This window comes from Opisthocomus hoazin, chromosome 2 (genome assembly GCF_030867145.1).
Source record: "Opisthocomus hoazin isolate bOpiHoa1 chromosome 2, bOpiHoa1.hap1, whole genome shotgun sequence".
NCBI classification, from domain to species: domain Eukaryota; kingdom Metazoa; phylum Chordata; class Aves; order Opisthocomiformes; family Opisthocomidae; genus Opisthocomus; species Opisthocomus hoazin.
This window is the reverse complement of record NC_134415.1, coordinates 91,114,043-91,134,381: the sequence shown is the minus strand read 5'-3', so window position 1 is coordinate 91,134,381 and position 20,339 is coordinate 91,114,043. Positions and strand designations below refer to the sequence as shown.

Below are 20,339 nucleotides of genomic sequence, written 5' to 3'. Positions count from 1 at the left end.
CAGCATATGCTTAAGAGCTAATCAGCCTGAAGTGCTTGTTACCCTGTTTAACAACCATGCCTCAAAAAATCCACCTAGGCAGCCTTAAACAGAAAACACAGGAATTCTTTTCACTGAAGGAATTAGTAATTTAAGTCTCAATTTCAAAGCAGAAGATTCTTTGGCAAAAAAGTATAAAGATCTAACCTAATAAATAGGAAAAAAAGTCTGTTTTTTCTTACACATAGTATTTCCTGAATTTAAAAATTTTGTATTGGCTAGAATTATTGCTTTCAAGCATTTAATAATAAATCCAAATCAAAGCACAGCTGTTTGGCAAAGGTGTAAAACTATTTTATTTAGCAATCTGTGATGAATTTCTCCTCAAATGAGGTTATCAAGGACACTGCATCACAGCTGAAAGGCTACAAAACATTCTGTCATAACCCTTTTCAGCTAACTACTGCAGCTTTAAACTAGGATTCATAAAATGACAAAAAGGTGGTATTTTATTTGCAATTTGCCTATCAACTCTGATTTCCGTGCACAACATTTTCAGTAGTGCATGCATCACAGCTATTAGTTCAGGCTGTCTGGATCTGTATGTGGGTGCGTGCACACATAGAAATATTTGTTCAGCAGAAAGAAGTATGAGCTGAAGAAACCAGCACAGCATGAGACACCGTGCTCCCCGGCATGACTGAGCAAGCAAAGTTTCAATTTTGTTCCAAAACACAAAGTTACTATGAGTATGTTCATGCTTGAGGTATCTGTACCACTTCACACAAAGAGACAAAATAAATTATATTATTCTGTAGGATGGATACAAATAGATCTAAACACTTGTAATGAGAAATGCATTTCTGTGATGGCCTTCATTTTGCAGTTCCCTGATAGTGCTTAACACTTGTACACATCTTGAGGTTTTTGTTGCACGTACTGTCTACCCAGGTACATAAAATTGAATATATTAACATTTACTTCATTACAGTCAAAGGCAGATTTGGTAAATTAATCACTTAAAGATGCTAGAGCTGCTGTGAGGTAACACAATTAATACCTTATTACGTGACCAACAGAGTGGACATCATCCTGTTCTGAATCAACGGTGGATCTAAGCACAATGCAACTAACACCTGCCTGTATCACAACTCCAAATTAAATTTTAAGACCTTACTCTAGATTTTCACTTTGACATACTTACTCCACTTTCACACCGCCATCTAATATCTGCACTCCACAGACATTTCCTAATCCCTCCCCATGTTCATTTTAAAAAGCAACATGCTTGAGTTCAAGTAAACAAGAAAGTCATCTGGATTTGATATATAACAAGGACAGAATCAGGCTATTAATCAGTCATGACAGAGTACACGCACAACTTGTAGCTCAGGAAACACTGCTGTTACTAAGGTGGGGAAAAAAGACGTGCATGGTAGTTGCTCCAACTGAGGGGCCAGCAGTGAGTAAATCTGGAAACTGAGTTAGCAACGCTTCTGCTTAGAATAGCCAGAAATTTAGAAGTCGTTCCTGTAAAACAGGCTTGAAGCACTTCACCAGGAAACAAGAGTGTATGTGCTAATATACTGAACACAGCAAATAAATATTTTGAACCTTTAGACTTCAGAATGTTTCTTAACAACTACATCAATGGAAGAACCACACCTGTTTTAATTCTTATAGTAACCTATTCTATCATAGAATCTATGATTCTATTCACGCAATGACAGTCTGTTCTTTATAGACAATGTAAGGACCTCATCTGCATTTAAAGACATTAAGCAAGCAGAAGCTGTGAGACAGGTACACTGCTAACCATTAGTTCTTTTTCAATAATTCTCAAAATTGTTTCCACCTGGATTAAGTCACCAAAAGACAGTTAAAAGATCATCTCAAGGTTTTAATAATACCTTGCACTGGTGTAAAAAATAAATCCGTTTGCAAGGATCATAGAATGGTTTGGGTTGGAAGGGACCTTCAAAGATCATCTAGTCCAACCCCCTGCCATGGGCAGGGACATCTTCCACTAGACCAGGTTGCTCAAAGCCCCATCCAACCTGGCCTTGAACACTTCTAATAATGAATCTCCAAAGATAGTGTAACTAGGAATGGGATAAGCACCAGAAGGAGGGAACAGACAATGCAAAGAAGAAACGTAGATGAAAACTGCCTATACTCTCTGTAAGACTGACTTTGGAATCAGTATTTTTAAAAAAATTAATAAACTCGCTACAGATGGTTATCAGTTATTTCTGATGGAAAAACACATTAATACCTTTAAGCCACCTTACCTTGTGAATTCTCCGAACTAACACAGCTGCAAAAAACCGCAGCGTGCCTCTCAGTTCATCCACTGAGGATTCATCATCAGTAATATTTCTGCAGTATTGTAAAGCACGTCATGTAAGAAAATAGAACAAAATACATTTATATTAATCCAACCACAATATGTTTGGCACTGCTAAATTCTGGAATAAGAAAGTCAACAGTGACCCTTCAACTGGTATTAATCGGAATGAAAGGTACCAAGTGTGGGTGGATTAAGCAGTCTTCTATTCGAGTAAAATACACAGCATTCCCACTATGTTTGTGCACACAACAATGGCTTAAGGAATATATCAATAAATTGGAATTATATACCAATTCTGTCTGTACGATTTTGTAAAATTCCACATATGTGAATGTTTCCTAGTTCAGTGGCATGAAGCGAAACTGAATTAATATCGGCAAAGCCTTTGGAATAAGAGTACTGAAAGCACATAGCCCAGTTAAGCTAGTCAAAATTGGATTTTCCATATTGCACGTTACAAGACCTTCTATAGGCCAAGATTTCAAATAATTTTCTTCTGCTTTCGTACAAATCTGGCTTTGTTAATCTCTTTTGTTTAAGTCTTATAATAAAACTGGTAGTTTCTCGTGCAGCTTTTAACAAAATAGGTATACCCCTCGTATTTCAGCTCAGCCTCTTCCAACAGAAAACTTTCACTAGTATTTTTTCAACAAGTGCTAAAACTTAGATGCCATTTAATACAATAGTATTCTCTTTTTTAGATATAAAATTGGGCCTATTTCTGGTCCAAACAGAGAATGCCAGTTCCTAGAAGGAAAAAGAAAGCACAGCACAGGAAACCAACAAATGACAGAACTTATTTTTTGAAAAGTTGATCTACTTTTGATGTAGCATGAAACCATCAATTACAACGAAAACAAACCAAGAACCTCAAACTGTAGCCACCCAGAACAGAACTGCGATTATTAAACACGGTTTCTGCTTGGAAACAAAGAAATTCAGAAAGAATTTAGACAGGTTCCCTAATCACTATGTTAAAATATCATCTAAAGTTGTTATCTGGCTTGCTGGTTTCCATCTGCTGCAATAAAGGATACTCAGTGAAAAATCACAGTAAACACATGTAAAGTTGATTCAGGAAGAAAAATACCTAATTCCACATCTTTTATTGGGAAACTGAATAAAAATGGGAAGTACACAAAGTCTCAGATGCAGAAAATGCAACTAAACTTGAGTAGAAAAAGAGACCACGATAACAGCATTCCACAAAATGCAGCAGAAAGAATAAAAATCTAGCAGCATATATGGCGTTAGAGTATGATTGGATATATTGGTAAAACTGGACTTTAACAGCTGAGTAATGACACAATCAAAAAAAGTTACATACTGCTTTAGCTAATGACCATATGTAAGAGCCATCACAGTTTTCGGTAGTAAATAAGTTTGCATATGTAATAAGTGCAAACGCTACTTCCAATTAAAAAAAAAAAAAACACACCAAACAGTACAAGCAACAACAGTGCATTTGAAAAATAGCATTTTTATGCCTATAACATCATTTTACATTATTCAGCATCTGATTTTTAAAAGCAATGTTAGCCTGGGTTTTACAGCATTCATATACAAGCTGAAGATGAACTGCTAGGTACAGATACTGGTGACCTGACGGTCAAAGTATGCAACTAATTGCATGAAAAAGCACCTCAAAGAAAGCAGCCTGGCATAAGCAATACAATCGTCCTCCAACAGCTAATCATACACAGATAAGAATACTGTAGGGGAAGGTTTGGTTTGTTTTACAATCAGCAGCTGACATTTTGGAAGCAGTATGTTTAGCAAATACCCACACTGTCAAAGGAAGCCAAGGGATTAGGAAACAAATTGTGTGACTGTTACTAGTATTTGACAGACAACAAGATACATGAAGTAATTTGGACCGAGATGTTGTTATTTTATTGATACTTGGATAACCAGTATCTTGGCTAATTCTACTTGGACATGACTTTATGCCACGTACTTTCACAACATGCCATAGGTTTGCAGAGACATTCTTTTAATCACCAGCAGACTGAACAGTGGTGAAAAAAAACATCAGGAACCTGTAAAATCTCAAATCTCTAGTGACACAGTGGAAAATCCAAATAACTCACTTGGAAACATTTTAAAAATTGGCTGCATTTTCCCAGAATTTGAGGAAAAACTTAAAAACACAACTGTCAGTATAATGGAGAGATTTGCTAAAAGAAAAAGGCTCAGTCTGTTAATTGTAAACAGTTACTGAGTTCAATGTCTCGAAAGAGATACACCCAGCTGCAATGCATGTAAAGTCTTATGGGATCTACTGATAAATGAAAACCATATACAAAGACTGCAGTGATTCAGCCCCCCCGCATCAATTATTCTTATAAAATTTGGCCAACTCCTATCAAAAAGGTGAAGCAAGTACGTTGCAAGCTGATAAAACTGTAAAGCTATGGTTTGTAGCTCTAGAAAAATCCTGAATTTTCCTTGCATTACTTGCATTTAAAATAGAAGCAGCTCAACATGTGAAAATACTGGGTTTAGTCACTATCAAAGAAAAATGTTTTCATCGTAATGTATTACAAAAATGTGGTATTTACCACATTCTAATCTGATCTGAGAACTGCAGTTGCAGTAGCATCAGTGACCAAAAGGATTCAGTAAGCACAGAGTGACTCATTCTAATTTCAAATTCTCCTATTTAAAATGATGTTGGTATAAGCAAGGTATTAGACAGTTTTGTTGTGCAGCATGCAGAATAAACAATAGACTCAGAATAGTGTTTTGTGGCTCTACAAACTTGGATTACTTACAACTATGCTCTATTCTTCTCATATAGTTGAAAAAAACCTTTAAACAAAAATATCTACATATAACCAGTACAAATACTTTTAAAAATACCAAACAAAAAATGCACATAGGTATAACTACCTATTTCAGTAGAGTTCACTGGATTTTAAGTACTAATCTTCATTCCCCTAACCTGATCCAAGTTTAAGGATTTTTGCCTCTAAATTTTAACCTGTTAATAAAATATTACAAATTCTTACACTTTATTAATGAAACAAACATAAAACACAGCTTTTCCCCGCTTACAGCACTTTCCTGAGCAATAACTGTACAATTTTATCTTGCAACATACATTTCTGGTAAGTGTTACACTTCCTGGGCTTCTGAGTGAGATACTTCATGTTACCTCCCCAATGTCCAGAGTGTGCAAGGTGATGCAAGACAGCATCAGCTGGCAGGGCACAAAAAAAGAAAGAGAAGCAGCTTCTACACAAATTCCATTCACTTGAAAGGGGGGCAGCCAGCATAAGGAATTATGCCAGACTTTTCTGCAAGGGAAAGCAGCAAACTGTTCTACCAACCTAGTCTGGCAAGTCTGAATTGCCTGCTGGTGGTTACCCCCACTGCTAAATAAGGATAGTCTGGATGCAAAGGCTTCTGATCTGGCTCTGTGAAGAATTACCTATGGTCTTGTGAGGCTTGTTAGCTCAGAGAAAACACGAACACAAGTTTCCTTTCTCCAGGGTGAGCTGAGCTATGAAACAGTGTAAGTATACCTAAGTAGGGAAAGTCGGAACATGCTCTGCGAGACAGACCTCAAACGGCTGCACACAGACACACAGTTCAGGCCCCCCTGCACGACTGCTGCTGGAAATACAGGAAAGCACAGAAACGCCTGAACATCTAGACGGAAGGAGACCAGATCTGACATGACTACTGTTTAGCTGAAACCAGTAAGCCTTTCAGGACCGAGTTGTGTCCTGCAGAATCACTCGGGTACCACTGCACTACGGCTCACCAAACTCCAAGTACTCAGGTTCACAGAAAGCTTATTAGGTCTGATCAGCATGGTGTGAATTTACAGAGCTAGTTCAAACTCTGGAGGTGCAGCCACAAAAAACTAAAGACAGGGCAGGAACATCTACAGAGCTCACCACAAGGCAAGATGTAGCAGAATCTAGGCTGGCTGGCTCCATAACAAGTACATTTTGCACCACACTTAACTATGCATATTACTACTCCTGCCATACGATGTATTCCAGAGTTCCACCATCTCGGGTATGAGAGATGTAAGTAATAGGCGGAATCCAAGTTTCCTTCTCAGTCCAAATCAAGGATGTTGAAGACATCTTCCACCAGCCAAAAAATCCTATCTAATTTCCAATTATCAATATAGAAGATGGTTCCCTTACATTTGCTACTTTATCAAACAGCTCAACAGAACATGCTCTATTTTTCTGTATTCGAAAGTTAAAAACATTGGGTCTTCCAACTTGATCATTCACAATACACGGTGCTAAAGCTCCCTCTGCTGTTTGCATAAGCAGTTAAGTTTTATACTTCAGTGTATTCATCACACGAAGATAGACGTGAGACATGCAGATATTTGCCACAATTAAAAACCAATCAGGAAACAAAGTCTGCCCAGAAAATTTTAGATTCCAGAGCGACAGGGAAAAAACGGCATAGAGTAAAAGAAAAAAAAATATAAATTTATTTCAGTACAAAACTGAACCTTTCCATCCAATAAAAAAGTCAAATTCAGAATTAAGGCAAAATGTCATTTCAACACATTAATGCCAGCATGATCCACTATTTTTAGTATCTTCTTACAAAGTAGTCTGAAGCACTAATAGGCATATAAAGGTACGAAGAATTAGCCATAGTCTTTTCTTTATACATTCTTATAGTTATTTACACAGTACTACTCTATTCAGCTCAGCATAACCACTCACAGCCTTAAAACTCAGCAAATCACCAAATGCTCTGCAAGAAGGTGGCCACATGTATTCAAAATACCTTTTCTGTACTAATTAAAAGTGGAATTTTTGTTTAAAAAAACTGTAAAGTGATTTTTTTTTTTTAAAAAGCAATATGAAAGATCAGTATGCTTCTAATCTGGAAATAAATTTCTGGAGGCTTCTGAGTTTTTACACAGGTTTTAATCAAGCCATTTGTACTTCCAGGTAAGAGTTATTAGAAAATACGTAAAAATGAATAATCTAAAAATGTTTTTAGTATTAAATACAAATTTCAGAATCACCTCTATGATGCCTGAATTATTTAAAGATCTGTTCCACTCTGCTAAGAGACACTGAAATGATGAAACTGTAGCACTTTAAAGTATATATAAATATAAAGCTAATTTTACTGAAGAAACAGAAATGTTTATTTTCAGGTCACTATTTCTTAAACAGTTCTGTCAATATTTATGAAATCCAAAACTAGTAACTTTTAGGTAAAGCTCATACCTGTACCAAGGATAGATAAAGTTTTCCAGCACCAACTCAAGGACCTGTGCAGAACAAAGACAACCACATTACAAAGTAAACCATTTACCGTAAATCCTTGTTAGAAGAGTTAAAAACATAAACACCTTCCAAAACTCACAGAACATAATTCATACATCATAAAACTTTAACATACAAGTGTGCATGTTGCAATCCTATTCTGAGCTCCATATTTTTGCATAATAATCAACACTTCAGTCAAACAGCAACAAGGTGATGGTTTCACCAGGTATCAAGGCAAAACGGCTGCCACTAGTACTACTGACAACATGCAGCACAGCGTCACGGCCAGTCTGCTAGGCAAATGCTACGACAAACGTAACCTCGCCTCAAAGAGCCCTTCCCTAATTTTTCAGATCAGTCCCTGCTCTGTTCTGATGTAGTGTGGAGTCTCCAACAGGCACAGCTACCCGTCGCTAAACTCACACACACCTCCACCACTTTTCACCCAAACCTCCAACTCTCCCCCACCCTTCAAGCGGGACAGTTGATCCTGTACGCTCACCACTCACAAAGCAAGCAAAAGAAGAATCCTAAAAAGCAATTTCTAGGAAAGCCATTCTCCTTTCTCCACATCCTGCACAACAGCTTTCAACAAATCCTGCCTTATGGTCCAGCCATCTCCTGAAGCCCCAACGAGAGCACTTCCCAAAGTCCTTGCCCTACACATATCCCCACAGCCTTCTCTGTCCTGTTCCTAGCCCCTGTATATCCCACCTACATGGGATCTTTTCCACGTTTTCCATCAAACCCGTTCCTCACAGGCCAAGCCCATGGTTGCTTTCCCCATGCCAGAAAACCTGGGTTCATCAGGAAGAACTAGTGCTGTTGCAGCTATGCCACAGGCACGCCCAGGTTCAGATTGGCTGTCAATGTCACTGCAGGAAAGGAGGTGACAGTCCCTGTTCAATCAGGGGGCCGCAGCTGCCACCACCACCATATACACAAGGTGTACTGCTGGCTGGACTGCAGCTTTCGCACATCTCTTTACACCCACACAAAAGTTTCAAATAACTGTTACAGTCCTTGCACCATGATTAGCAAAAATAAAACTGCTGAAGGGAAGGGAAAACCTCAGACAGTGCCAAGAAAAAGAAACATGAGGAAGGAGAAGGAAAGATTCCATTTCCTCAAGATTTCTCTTCCTTCACTACAACCCCATGGTATACCCCACACTACCTTCTCCTGCTGCAGACGATCCCTCAGCTGGAATCACAGCTTCAGAGATCAGTTTGTGCTCGGCAGCATCAATGCTGATCAGGGCAGTAAGAGAGAACACGTGTGTTGCTACGTGAGGCTGCTGTGCCACATTCCATAGTAGCACAGGTTTTGCAAAAGAGGTCACTGTGTTCAAAGAAAAATGTAAAATCTGTTTGAAAGGAAAGCTAAATGTAACAGCTGATATACAAGCGCCATTTATGAGAGTAAGTATTACTCTTAGAGGATTTGCTGCCGCACTCATTCATGCTGTACGCACTGCAAGAATTCAAGACTTACTAAATTTATACTATCTTTAGGGTGCTTGCATGCCTCTGCATGATTATAAAAGCACACAGTAAAACACACACCACAGCCTTTTAATTCCTCTCAATTCTTCAGACTTGAGCAGCTGAATGATTTTCCCTCCTTTGTTTTTTTGAGGGTGAAGGAGAAATTTTTTTCCTTCACCTTCACTCTGAAGGGATGTTTTCCAGTTTGGGATAACTTTAGATGTCTATGTTGTGGACCACTGTATGGTCATCAACGTATTTTCTCCTACCCCTACATGCTATAGCAGTAATAGATCTTGAAAATGTAATATGATCATGCGTTGATGATAGATGGGTAAGCTAAATATCATCGTTGTCCCCCAGCAAAATCTCCTATTTCCATTAAAAGTGGGGTGGAATGGTGGGGGGAGATGACAACAGATGCTTTACTTCCCTGGCCAGAAGAGATCAAGAAATTGCACAGAATCTTCTTTGGTAGTTAAATCTTCAAACAGCAGGAGCGAGACCACATCCAGCTCCAGTCAGCGAACATTGGTCTTAAGAGCAACAGATCAGACTACTCAAAACAATTTCCCTGTTGCCTTCCATAGCACTGTCAGTATATAAACAACTAACTTACTCCATAGAAATCTCAGTCTAGCAAGTATTGCAACATTATTTTTGTTCACGCAGATTATCTAAGAAAATAAACCTCCTTCAGGGCTCAAACAGCAGACTCTTGCAAAAAAGTGTCTTTCAAAAGCAAAAGCCTGCAGAAAAAACAACATACTGTGCATCTATCTGTTAAAGGATCTCTTTTCTTTCTTCCTCCACTTTTGCTATGTGCCCCCCCACCAAGAGCAATGACAGCAGACCATCTTCTGCTTGGAGCAGAAAGTGCACTTGGACAGCCTTCAAGCACAAGACAGTGTACTCAAAGGGCGTACAATGCACTCCCCTTGAAAGAGCTTTCTTTACCCACTACTACTCCTTTGGAACTGAAAGCCTGTCCACCAGACATGTGTCACTGCAATTTCAGTTTATCAGATGCTAACGTAACTTGTTGTCACACTGTTCGCCTACAGTCCAGAGGCTTCTAAAGCTGCTAGAAGAAATATCTCCAACCGTTAGAGATCTCGTTCTTACTGTTACCTAAGCCAAAGACGCATGGTTCTGAGAATCATCTTCCTGCAGTTACTGAATCAGGAAGGAAAGAAGCAAAGATGTCAAACCTTATGATCCATCCCACCCTGGATGGGATCTCCTTGAGATTCATCCCGTGTTTGTAGTGAACGACTTCCACTTGAACCATTTCACAGACTTGCCAGTGTTTCTCTTGTGATCTCCCACTTCCACAGCCATGCTGTAAGCAAGGGCTTTATGGTAATGCTTCCATGGGAAGCACTGTATCCACGATGCATGCAGATAATCCCACCAGCCAAAGACTGAGAGGCAGCATGCACAGACAACTAACTCCACATACACTTAAAGTCCACATATCGCTGGTCCCAGTATCGGACATCAAGACACATTGTACCAGACCTGAAGTTCTCCATATGGCCTTAATAAAAAAATGCCCTGATCCTGGACACAGAGAAAGCAATTCCTATTTGCACATTTACTAAACACCAAGGCGCTGTACTGAAACTGAGAGATACAGTGTGAAGTCATTCATACTGCAAAATACAAGCACTGCAGGAATAACAGGTGATTGACTGTTAGTAACCAGAGTTCAAGGTGTACAGCCCATATAGTTTTCCCACAAACCCTATGAGCCCTGAGACTTAACATCAGTGTGATTCTGTAAATCAGAAAAAAACTGTCACACGATCCACCGCACTTTCATAAAGCACTAGGAAAGCGGGACACGAGTACCCACTTCCATTCCAGCAACACCCAACAATATTATTCAAGTTCTATTGCTCACACTATGCACACATACCAACACAGTAGATAGGACTTCTCAAAGAATGACAGCTAATGATAAGCAATTTCCTTTTCTGTACAGCATTATTCTCCGCTTTTAAATACAAATGATGAGTCATTCCATTTAAAGCTCAGCTATTCTTCAAGCATCTTGCAAAAAGACTGGTTCTCCTATGTGTGAGCAGTTTTGAACTGGAAAGAGGTTAGAGGCATAAAACAAAAAGCAGCACGCAGTAACATAAGCAGAAGCTGAAGAAAAAACAAAGAGAAACTCTATTCCAGCATGCACTGCAACACTGCAAACTAGTCAGTTCATTGCAGCTGAGACAAGCTTTCTGCAGACTGCCATAGAACAGACCCCAGTTGTCATGACGAGGAAATGTAGAGCTGAGTGACAAATGATTCGGCATCGGGTCAGAACTACCAGCCAGAATTAGATGGGAAAGGAGCAAGGACTTGATAAGTAAACTACAAAGACAATTTGAAAAGCCTTAAAAAAGATGGTACAACTAGATAGCTGAGACCACTTCCTGAGGGTAGAACAAGCGATTCACAGTAAGAAAGCATGCAGGCCACTGTGCTGCTACTAGAGTTCAGGACTGGCAATGAGCACATTCAGGCAACCACTGATTTCTCGTCATGCATTTGTCCATTTCTTAGTTTTATAATAAAAAAAATAAGAAGAGATAAAATTCTAGTCCCATAATCAAGTTAAGAACCTAGGAATTAAAGAAAAATTTGTGAGATCAACAGACAGCACTTTGATCCACTAAAGCATTTCTTTCATGATGCTGATCAACAGTAGCTGAGCAGCTTTCCACAGATTTGACTTGCAACCATCCCTCACAGAGCAAAAATGAGATTGTGGGAAAGAGCTGAGTTCATTAACCGAGTAACAGAATTAAATTCTCCTTTATACAATCTGTAGCACCTGAAATTATATACAATGTAAAACTGACCAACAGATATCGCATCTTAATTCAAAAAGAAAGAAAACATTGGGGAAACTAACATAAAGCCCAATGGATTAAGAAAATGGAAACAAAATTGTACTTAGGTCACTGCACTATTTTTGCAGAGGATATAGCCCAAACTATCAAATATTGATAGATGCACAGCTGAGGCAGTTTAGAGTTCAACTGTAATAAATATAAATGAAGAAGGGAGGAAAGTCCAACCACAGGTTTTTCTCATTGTTCTAAACCACGTACAGCAGCTAGATAACAAAAACAAGGCTGCAAAAGACTAAGAATTTGCAAAGTGAGACAAACTGTCATCACAATCCAAAAGAGAAAAATCCATACTTGTGAGAAAACCTTGGATTTCTTCTGATTGAAGGGTGCATTAAATTATTCTGTATGCACTTGAAAACACAAACTTAAACACTACGCAACTGATTCAAATTAGAAACATTTGGAAATGAGGATGCTGCCAAAATTCTTCAACCTGCAAAGGAAGAATTAGAAAAACTAATCCAGAAGAAAACAATCCCAGAATTATGCCAAGTATTTGAAGAATCTGCTTTTCAGAAGCAGGCTGCACTCCGCACACCTTTGGAACCTCATTAATTTTAATTCAGTTCTCACTGTATCAGCTTGCCTCTAATGTATGACTAACCCACAAAATACGAGCAGTCTCTCCTTCCAAAACGAAGCAGGCTATCCAACTCCAGGCACGCTCTACACGCTGCATCCCCCACGCAGATGGTCAAGAGGAACACGTTGTGGGCAGAACCTTGGCCACCCTTTTAACCAGTACAAAATAGCTGCAACGGGGAACAACGCAATGAGATTGCTCATTCCAAATAGTATCCTACACGGGTGAGAATGATGGCTCAAGCAGACGGCTTGTTTGGGTCCGTCAAAGATTATTACCCTGGCTCACTGTCCCAGGAAGGCACAGAACTTGGGTCTGGCACTTGCCTCTAGTTAAGCACCCAAAGAAAAGAAAGCAATGAGAAACGTGACATAGATATACAAAAACCACGTCTACACGGCTAAATAAAGCAGAGCCAGGGACATGCCACTGCAGTAAAAAAAAAAAAGAAGCCAACAAAGAAAACCTCACGCCACTTTGGCGGCAACAGCAATCAAATACAAAATGCCAATGTGTAGCAACACATTTTGAAGATCAGTCTTAGAAAATGACTACGGTATCTACTCATATCTCTTATGAATAACATACTATAAAGAACTTTTTTAGCATTCAATTCCCACTTAAGCTTACCAGGAAAAATTCCAGTTCTTCAGTATTTACCGTATCTTTTGGTAAACTGTCACAGTTACCCGTTCCCAAAATTCTAAAAATGTTACAGGCATAGAAGCATTTGTTTTACATTCTATTATTAAAACAAGAGGGTTTAAAAAATAAGCCTATTGAAATTATATTCAGCAATATTTTCATTTTAATACACTTGAGACCAAACTTATTTAAAAAAAAGATAAGTAATTTTAAAACAATAAATGTTTGCTTCTGAAATTGCACAGGAAGTCACTACATTAAACCAAATGAAGTCAACAAGTTGTTACCTGTGTTTTCTTAAAAACATTCCTCAACTGTCCATGCCTCCCTTCCCTTAAGGTTTGCATTCTTTTGCTACTGTTGCTGTTGGCCATGCCCAGGACACCATCACGCGTAGCTGAATTGAAGTGCTAGCTTATACCACCAACACACACAGCTTTGACTTCATACATCATGTTATTAATCGCAAGAGCTGACACACAAGAATCTTCTCACTTCTGACACGCCAATCGTTCATCCTCCTACCACAGAACTCCAAAGTCAGAATCCTAAATACATGGAGAATAAGCTACATATGGGCTTGCATACTTTCCTAGCTTTAAAAAAAGCACAAAAGATTATCTATTTAACTCCCTACACATTTCATCAATTACCAATCAAGTGGGCGAAAAAAACCCCAAGCCCAAAGAAAAGGTGCTCTCCAGATGGCTCTTTTTAAAGACAAAAGAACAAAACAAAATTCCTGATTTACAGTCTTCTTAAAAAACAAGTATTTATGCTATTCTTCAAGTAAATCCACTAATTTCTTTTTAGACAGATTTTGTTACAGCTGTCTTTAAATAGCTACCATCGCATTATCATCTTCATTACAGAAATTTTGTAGCTGAAGCAAACCACCTCTTCACCTCTTCAGCTCCACTTCAACAAACTAAGCAGGCTGAAATCCTTAACTTTTCGAGAATCGGACATGTTCAACTATAACTGTTCCTTCGTACACACCTCCCAATTTACACAGACGTTCCTTCTATGTTCTAGGCACACTGCTACAGGAACAGCCACATCTGTGTTAACAAGTAGACCATCTCGCCTCTCTGCTCCCAGCATATATTCTTCTGATTTGACTTTTACAGGAACAAGTTAACATACTTGGGAAGTACATCTGAACTAACTATCTACTGAACCAGAAACAACAGGTCTAAGAGGCAGGTAATAAAAACTCACTGAAATTCCAGGTACTAAGGAAATGAAGCAGCAATTACCTCCGAGAGCGATGCATCAACCTTGGAAGGCACTTTCAGATCCAGCCACGGCTGATAGTTTTCCAGAAGCAAAGTAGGTCTGTAGGAGAGCATAGGAAAGTTGATGTAACAATACTGAGCTGAAAGTTTCCTACTGCCGTGTGCAAAACGTAAGAATTACTAAGCTTAACGGTGCCACGTATTTAATTTACCTGTGCCTCTTGCATTTGACCTTGCCACATACTGCACAACTGTGACCGTGGGGAAACAGCTCCGGCAATTCTAATTGCTAAAAGAAGATATTTGGACAAGTTTACATTCTTCAAAATTGTGACGCTCTTAATACACTGATACTTTTGTGACCTTCCTTTCAGAGTATACAATTACAGAGAACTGAACAGCATAAAGACAAAGCTGTTCTCCCAGCAGGAAAACAAGATAACAAGGCACGGTATGAGAAACAACTGAACCAAACGGAAAAATTGCTCCCACTGAAAAGAAGTTTGAGGAGACACACACCCTTCCACATGCGCAGTCATCTCCTCGTACATCAGTTCGTCCAATTAACAGACCAGCTGGTTTTTCTCTACAAGACTTGCCTTACTCGTAGCCTTGAAATGTTGTAACTATAACATTTTTAGTCCTCTGAAATTCTATATTAAACCATTTTAAGTTAGAAAACAGCCATTTCCTTTAGGAATGTTCTTTTTTTTTTTTTTGAAATGCAGCACCACTTAAAGAAGTTTGACTACAATCAGCAAACAAGACTTAGCACTGCCTCGTCAAAGAAAGAGCACCTTTAGACAACAAAAAGCCTCAACACAAGAGAATACAACCATGTAATTTCTCAACTACTTGCTACTCGAATGCCAAAAGTGAGAAATGAGCGAAGCAGAAGATAACATCCATGAACGCTCTCAACAACTGTCTGTACAGCCACACGCGGATCTGACGGGACTACGCAGCAATGTATGAAAAATCCAAACCCTGAACCACCGTGTATTTGCCACAAAACATCTACCCGATGGTGGATACGAGCTGTACTGATGTGCAGTATTTCTGCAAGCACCTAGAATTACATAAGAATTGCTACCCAATACAAACACTCACCAAACGCAAGTAAAGCAAAGAAGGCTAATAGCCATATTTACCTTGGGTTTATATTTTATAGTAAACAGAATATTGGGCAGGAGGGAATCTGGTCCCAGCGAACAGTAGAAGGTGACGACACCAGCCACGAACGACCAGAAGATCATTAAAACGTGAAGATACCTTATAAAGACACAGGAAGGAAACATTACGGCGGGACGAAGTACCGGTGCCCCGCCGGGCAGGCCGGGCCCGGCCCCCCCGCCCAGCCGCAGCCCTCCCGGCCGGGTCGGCCGCGGTTACCGGTTGAGGAGGAGGGTGGCGGCGCCCAGCCCCAGGAGGAGGCAGCAGAAGAGCGGGTACTGCCGGCAGGTCTCCCGCAGCACCTCCGCGCCCCGCGCCCGCTGCCGCAGCCGCCGTCCGGCCGCCTGCAGCCAGCCCATGACCGCCGCCGGGCCGCCACGGCAGCCGGGCCAGGGGGAGGCCGCGCCGCTTCCGGTCAGGGCGGGCACGTGACGGCGGGCACGTGACGGCGGCGGCGTCAGGCGGGCGCCATGTTGTTGGCGGGGGCCAGCCCGACGTGGCGCCGGCAGGCGGGTGAGGCGGCCCGGCCCCCGGGGGGCCGACAGCGCGGTGCGGCTGCCGGGCCGGGCGCTCCCGCCGCTCTTTACACCCCCTCACCTCCGCCGGTGCCGCAGCTCGGGGGAAGCGGGGATCGCGCTGAGGCGGCCGGGCCGCGCCGGGCGGGCGCCTCAGCCTTGCTGCGGGCAGGGGGGGCGTCGGTCGGGGCGAGGCCGGCCGCGGCTTCTGAAGGGGGAGAGGGGGAGGAGCGGAGGAGGCCCGGGCTGGGTCGGGTCCCGGCGAGATCTTCCCCGCAGCGGGTGGCATTTGGAGCCCCGCTCCGTGACATACCGTGCCGAGCCCTGTAAACAGGAGCTCGCCGATGACAGAGGGCTTACCGAGTTATAAATACTGCGGTCCCGGACAACGGGGGCTCCCAGCAGCCAGAAACGGCTACAGCCGATTACATGCTCTATATTTAGATCATGACTGAACGAAGTCATTTAGCGACTGGGAGACTGAAGCCATATAAACACCTCTCGAAACTTCGTAATTGCTTGTAAAGTAACAGTGCAACAGACCCCTCCTTAACAGCAGCGTGCACACAAGGTTAAGACGTTGAAAAGAAACTAATTCTGGTGTGTAGTTTATTGCTGGTGAGAAAAATTTAAAACCAACTCCATGTAAGTAACTGCCTTCAGGTACAGTGCAAGGCACAAGCTTTCACATGGCTCGAATGCTTTCAGCACCTCTGTAGTTACTCAAATCTGTGACAGTACTGGTTAGGGGAAGATTAGTTCAATGGACAAAATAGAAGTGGTTAAACAACTTCTCCTGGTAAATGTTACTGATAGAGAGGCTTCCGAGAGACCGGCTCGAGGAGAAGTGCCTGCTTTTGAGTTGTTTTGAGAAGTTGCCATTGCCTTTTATATTCATTTGCACTAGCCCCCCACAGGCATACTTGGGCCAAGGACACATGAGTGTAAACAGAATACTTCTGTTCAGAAAAGTTGTGTTTACAAATCTTCAGTGAAAACCCTACAACTATGCTGTTAAGGAAAAGTTGGTATTTGGAAGGCGAGTCAGTATCTAGAAATCGAAACCTGAAAACAGCTTCCAGAGTCTTCTCTCAGATGTTTGTCATTTTATGCAACACTTCCCTTGACCTCTAGAGCAGGTGAAATGCTGCAATTTGACTTCAGTATGTTGACCTTTCTCAGAGAGCTTGGCAGAAGCCCAGAGACAGCTTGAATTTCTTTAAAAGCATCTGCACAGTATTATTTCATGTCAGTCCACATGTTTTCTATTAGGGGGAAAAAAAAAAGTAAGGTGCATACACACAGCAAATCTCTATACAGTCTATGCAGAGGAAATTAATTTTCCTGAGATTTTTTTTTTTAACTATCTGCTTACTGTTATCCTCAGCTTTTACTGCTTGTGATTTTTAGTCATTTATTTTGCAGTGTTTTTAATGAGGAGTAACTTTTAACAATGTAATGCTTAAAATATTTCATAAAGATGTCACAGCATCCCGTATCTGTAACATAGGAAGTGACTCGCACAGCAAACCAGCAGGAACAGTCAAACTTCTGCTTCCATTTGTGTTCTCTACTCTGGGTAAAGTTTCTTTAATTTGTAGCTTCATTGTTCAGGGTTATGTTTATTTAGTGTAAAATTGCCAGTCACATTTGGCACTAATTGCACCTTATCGTCTGCGAAGCTGTGCAATTTCCTTCAATTCACAGACTTTAGGTCTGCTGGGCAGACACTACAACCGCCTGCTTTATCCCACCCTGCTCTGCCAGAGACAGCAGTGTTAGCGCCGCACACATCACCCTCTGTAACCCTTGCCCCTGTGACTACTCAGATTCTTCTGCTACACTGAAAGACATAGCTGAGGTTTTTTTCCAGCGAAATAAAGTATGGAAGAACAAAAAGTGAGATATTGACAAAACCAAGCTTTTAAAAATTCTGTTGATTTTATGTGAGAAATAAGAACTTTAGCCACTCCCTACCAACAGCAAGTCTTTCTCTCGTCACATACGTTCTAAGGAAGATTCTCTGGTTAACTGGAGAACTGAAGGGGAAAGCGTGCAACTGGAGATGGGCTCTGAAGCAGCATGGCCAGGACTGGGTTATTCTGGAAAGCTAGTTTTTATTTTAGTATGTCAAATGTAGAATGATCTTTCACTGATCGTTCAAGTCTTCTTATGGAGTCAGTTCTCCATATTTTTTTTTTTTAAATAACAACAGAATACTGCATATTCTAGCACTCAAAAATACATTAATGTAGATTCTTCAATGTAAAATATAAAACTACATTTGCTGGCTGAATAATATCTGTCATAAGGCTGAGATTCTATTTAGCAAAGTGCATTTTTTTAGCTTTAAAAAAATACTTGCTTGTTTTAATAAACCAAGTAGTGAACCATAATACAGATTCTCACCAGCTGATTACATTTCATTTACTCTGCAAGTCTGCTTTTGCTCTCTAGTACCTAAAAAAAAGTCAGTCTATAATACCATTTTTAAAGCATTACATATTCATCTTTCTCACCAGACTTACATAATGTAATCCTTCATATTTACCCAAGGAAGAATTAATTTTCATTTATAAATTATTCCCCACTAGTCCCTTACCATTTTTGTGGGCCCTTTCCAGAAGTTTAAGTTGAAGGCTTCATATTAACCTTTAACTTCAGCCATTTAGCAGAAAACTTTAGAAAAAGTTCATATTAAGTATTTAGCAAAGTTTAATAAAAAAGTGAAACTGAAGTTGGTGACTCATAACCCAAGAAAAGCAAGCATTAGCAGGCATTTTAGACTTTTGAGTTCAAAACTTAAAGGGCATTCATGAACAGTTTCTGGTTTCAGTCTGTGAATTAGATAATTCAGTTGTATGCAAAAAACATAAGGTGAAAATTGGTATTTAGTAGTGCTTCTTGGCCCTTCTGTGTTGAAGGAAGGCTCAAACTTTGTGGGAGAGTACAAGCTGACCACCTGATACATATTTCTGATTTGATTTGGGTAGGATGATAATTATTTAGCATGTAGGTAAACAAAATTAGCTTTAACTGTTTAACAGTCACATTCATTTGTCTGCTAATGAGTTAATAAACTGCTAATGGTCAGTTTTACAGCATTTGGGAGTCTGCTCCCTGCACCACCCACACAGATCTGTGCTTGCTAGCTGTGTGGGAATGTGCACTGGCAGGGGTTAGTGTAGGTTCTTAAACTGGCTTCCCAGACCAACATGTTATAGGCCATGCATTGACCCTCAGGATTATAAGGTTAATGCAAACTGGAAGAACAAATTATAACCTGCGGCAAAAGGTACGTCCTGGATATAGCGACAGGGACTTTGGATTCACAGATAAAATCTCAGACAAGTTGTCTTCTAGAAGAATGGGGGAGCTCAGCTGTTCCAGAAAAGAAAGAAGCAAAATGGCAGGTGGAAGGGAGGAATTGTTTAAGAAAAAAGATGGGTGATGCACTTCTCAAAAGATTGTATTAGATTGAATATTAGGAAAAAAAATCTTTACTGCAAAGGTTCTTAAGCATGGAAAAAGGCTGCCCAGAGAAGTGGTTGCATCACCATCCCTGGAAGTGTTTAAGACATGTAGATGCAGTGCTTAGGGACATGGTTCAGTGGTGGACTTAGCAGTGTAAAGTTAAGAATTGGACTCAATGGTCTTAAAGGTCTTTTCCAACCTAAATGATTCTATGATTCTAAGATTCTAAAAGATCACCGGTCTCCACAACTGCAGGGGAACAGACTGCCAACTGACATTACACAGATTTAAAAACTGGTTTGTTTGTTTGTTTAGAAACAGATTCAGCAGGCCATTGAAGTTGAAGGGGTTTCAATTATAACAGACCACTCAGAAGTCATCGTTGCTTTTTTTTTTTTTTTTTGGAAAGAGATTGTAAAATATAACTCAATTAGAAGATCTGAAAATACCAACCAGACTGTGTTTAGGACTGAAGCTGTGAAGTCACCAATGGCACTAGGCAGAATAAAGACTTGCAGAGGAAAAAAGGCAAGGAGACTGTTCTGGTAAAGATTCAAGTAAAAGAACCCACTGCAAGTGAGACAGTTTCCAGAGGGTCAGTTTAGTACATCCAACAGCAACGATGCTGGGCAAACCAGAGAGGTGCTGAGGAGCACTGAACGTGTTAGAATTTCACTGGGACAAGCAAGGTCTATTTGGGAAAACGTGAAGAA

At 40.4% G+C, this 20,339-nt stretch overlaps 1 protein-coding gene across 2 annotated transcripts in view; it reads right to left on the bottom strand.

Annotated features, from left to right (window-relative positions):
* The window catches only part of SNX14 (sorting nexin 14), a 55,254-nt gene extending 39,234 nt beyond the window's left edge, over window positions 1-16,020 (bottom strand). For both annotated transcript variants that reach the window (XM_075414414.1, XM_075414415.1), the window contains exons 1-6: window positions 15,857-16,020; window positions 15,616-15,736; window positions 14,677-14,753; window positions 14,486-14,564; window positions 7,552-7,595; window positions 2,271-2,358 (exon numbers count right to left, since the gene is read on the bottom strand). In XM_075414414.1, the coding sequence (XP_075270529.1) occupies window positions 2,271-2,358; window positions 7,552-7,595; window positions 14,486-14,564; window positions 14,677-14,753; window positions 15,616-15,736; window positions 15,857-15,996 (549 nt within the window). In that variant the 5' untranslated portion in view covers window positions 15,997-16,020. The remainder of the gene's footprint in view (window positions 1-2,270; window positions 2,359-7,551; window positions 7,596-14,485; window positions 14,565-14,676; window positions 14,754-15,615; window positions 15,737-15,856) is intronic.
* Between the last annotated feature and the right edge of the window lie 4,319 nt (window positions 16,021-20,339).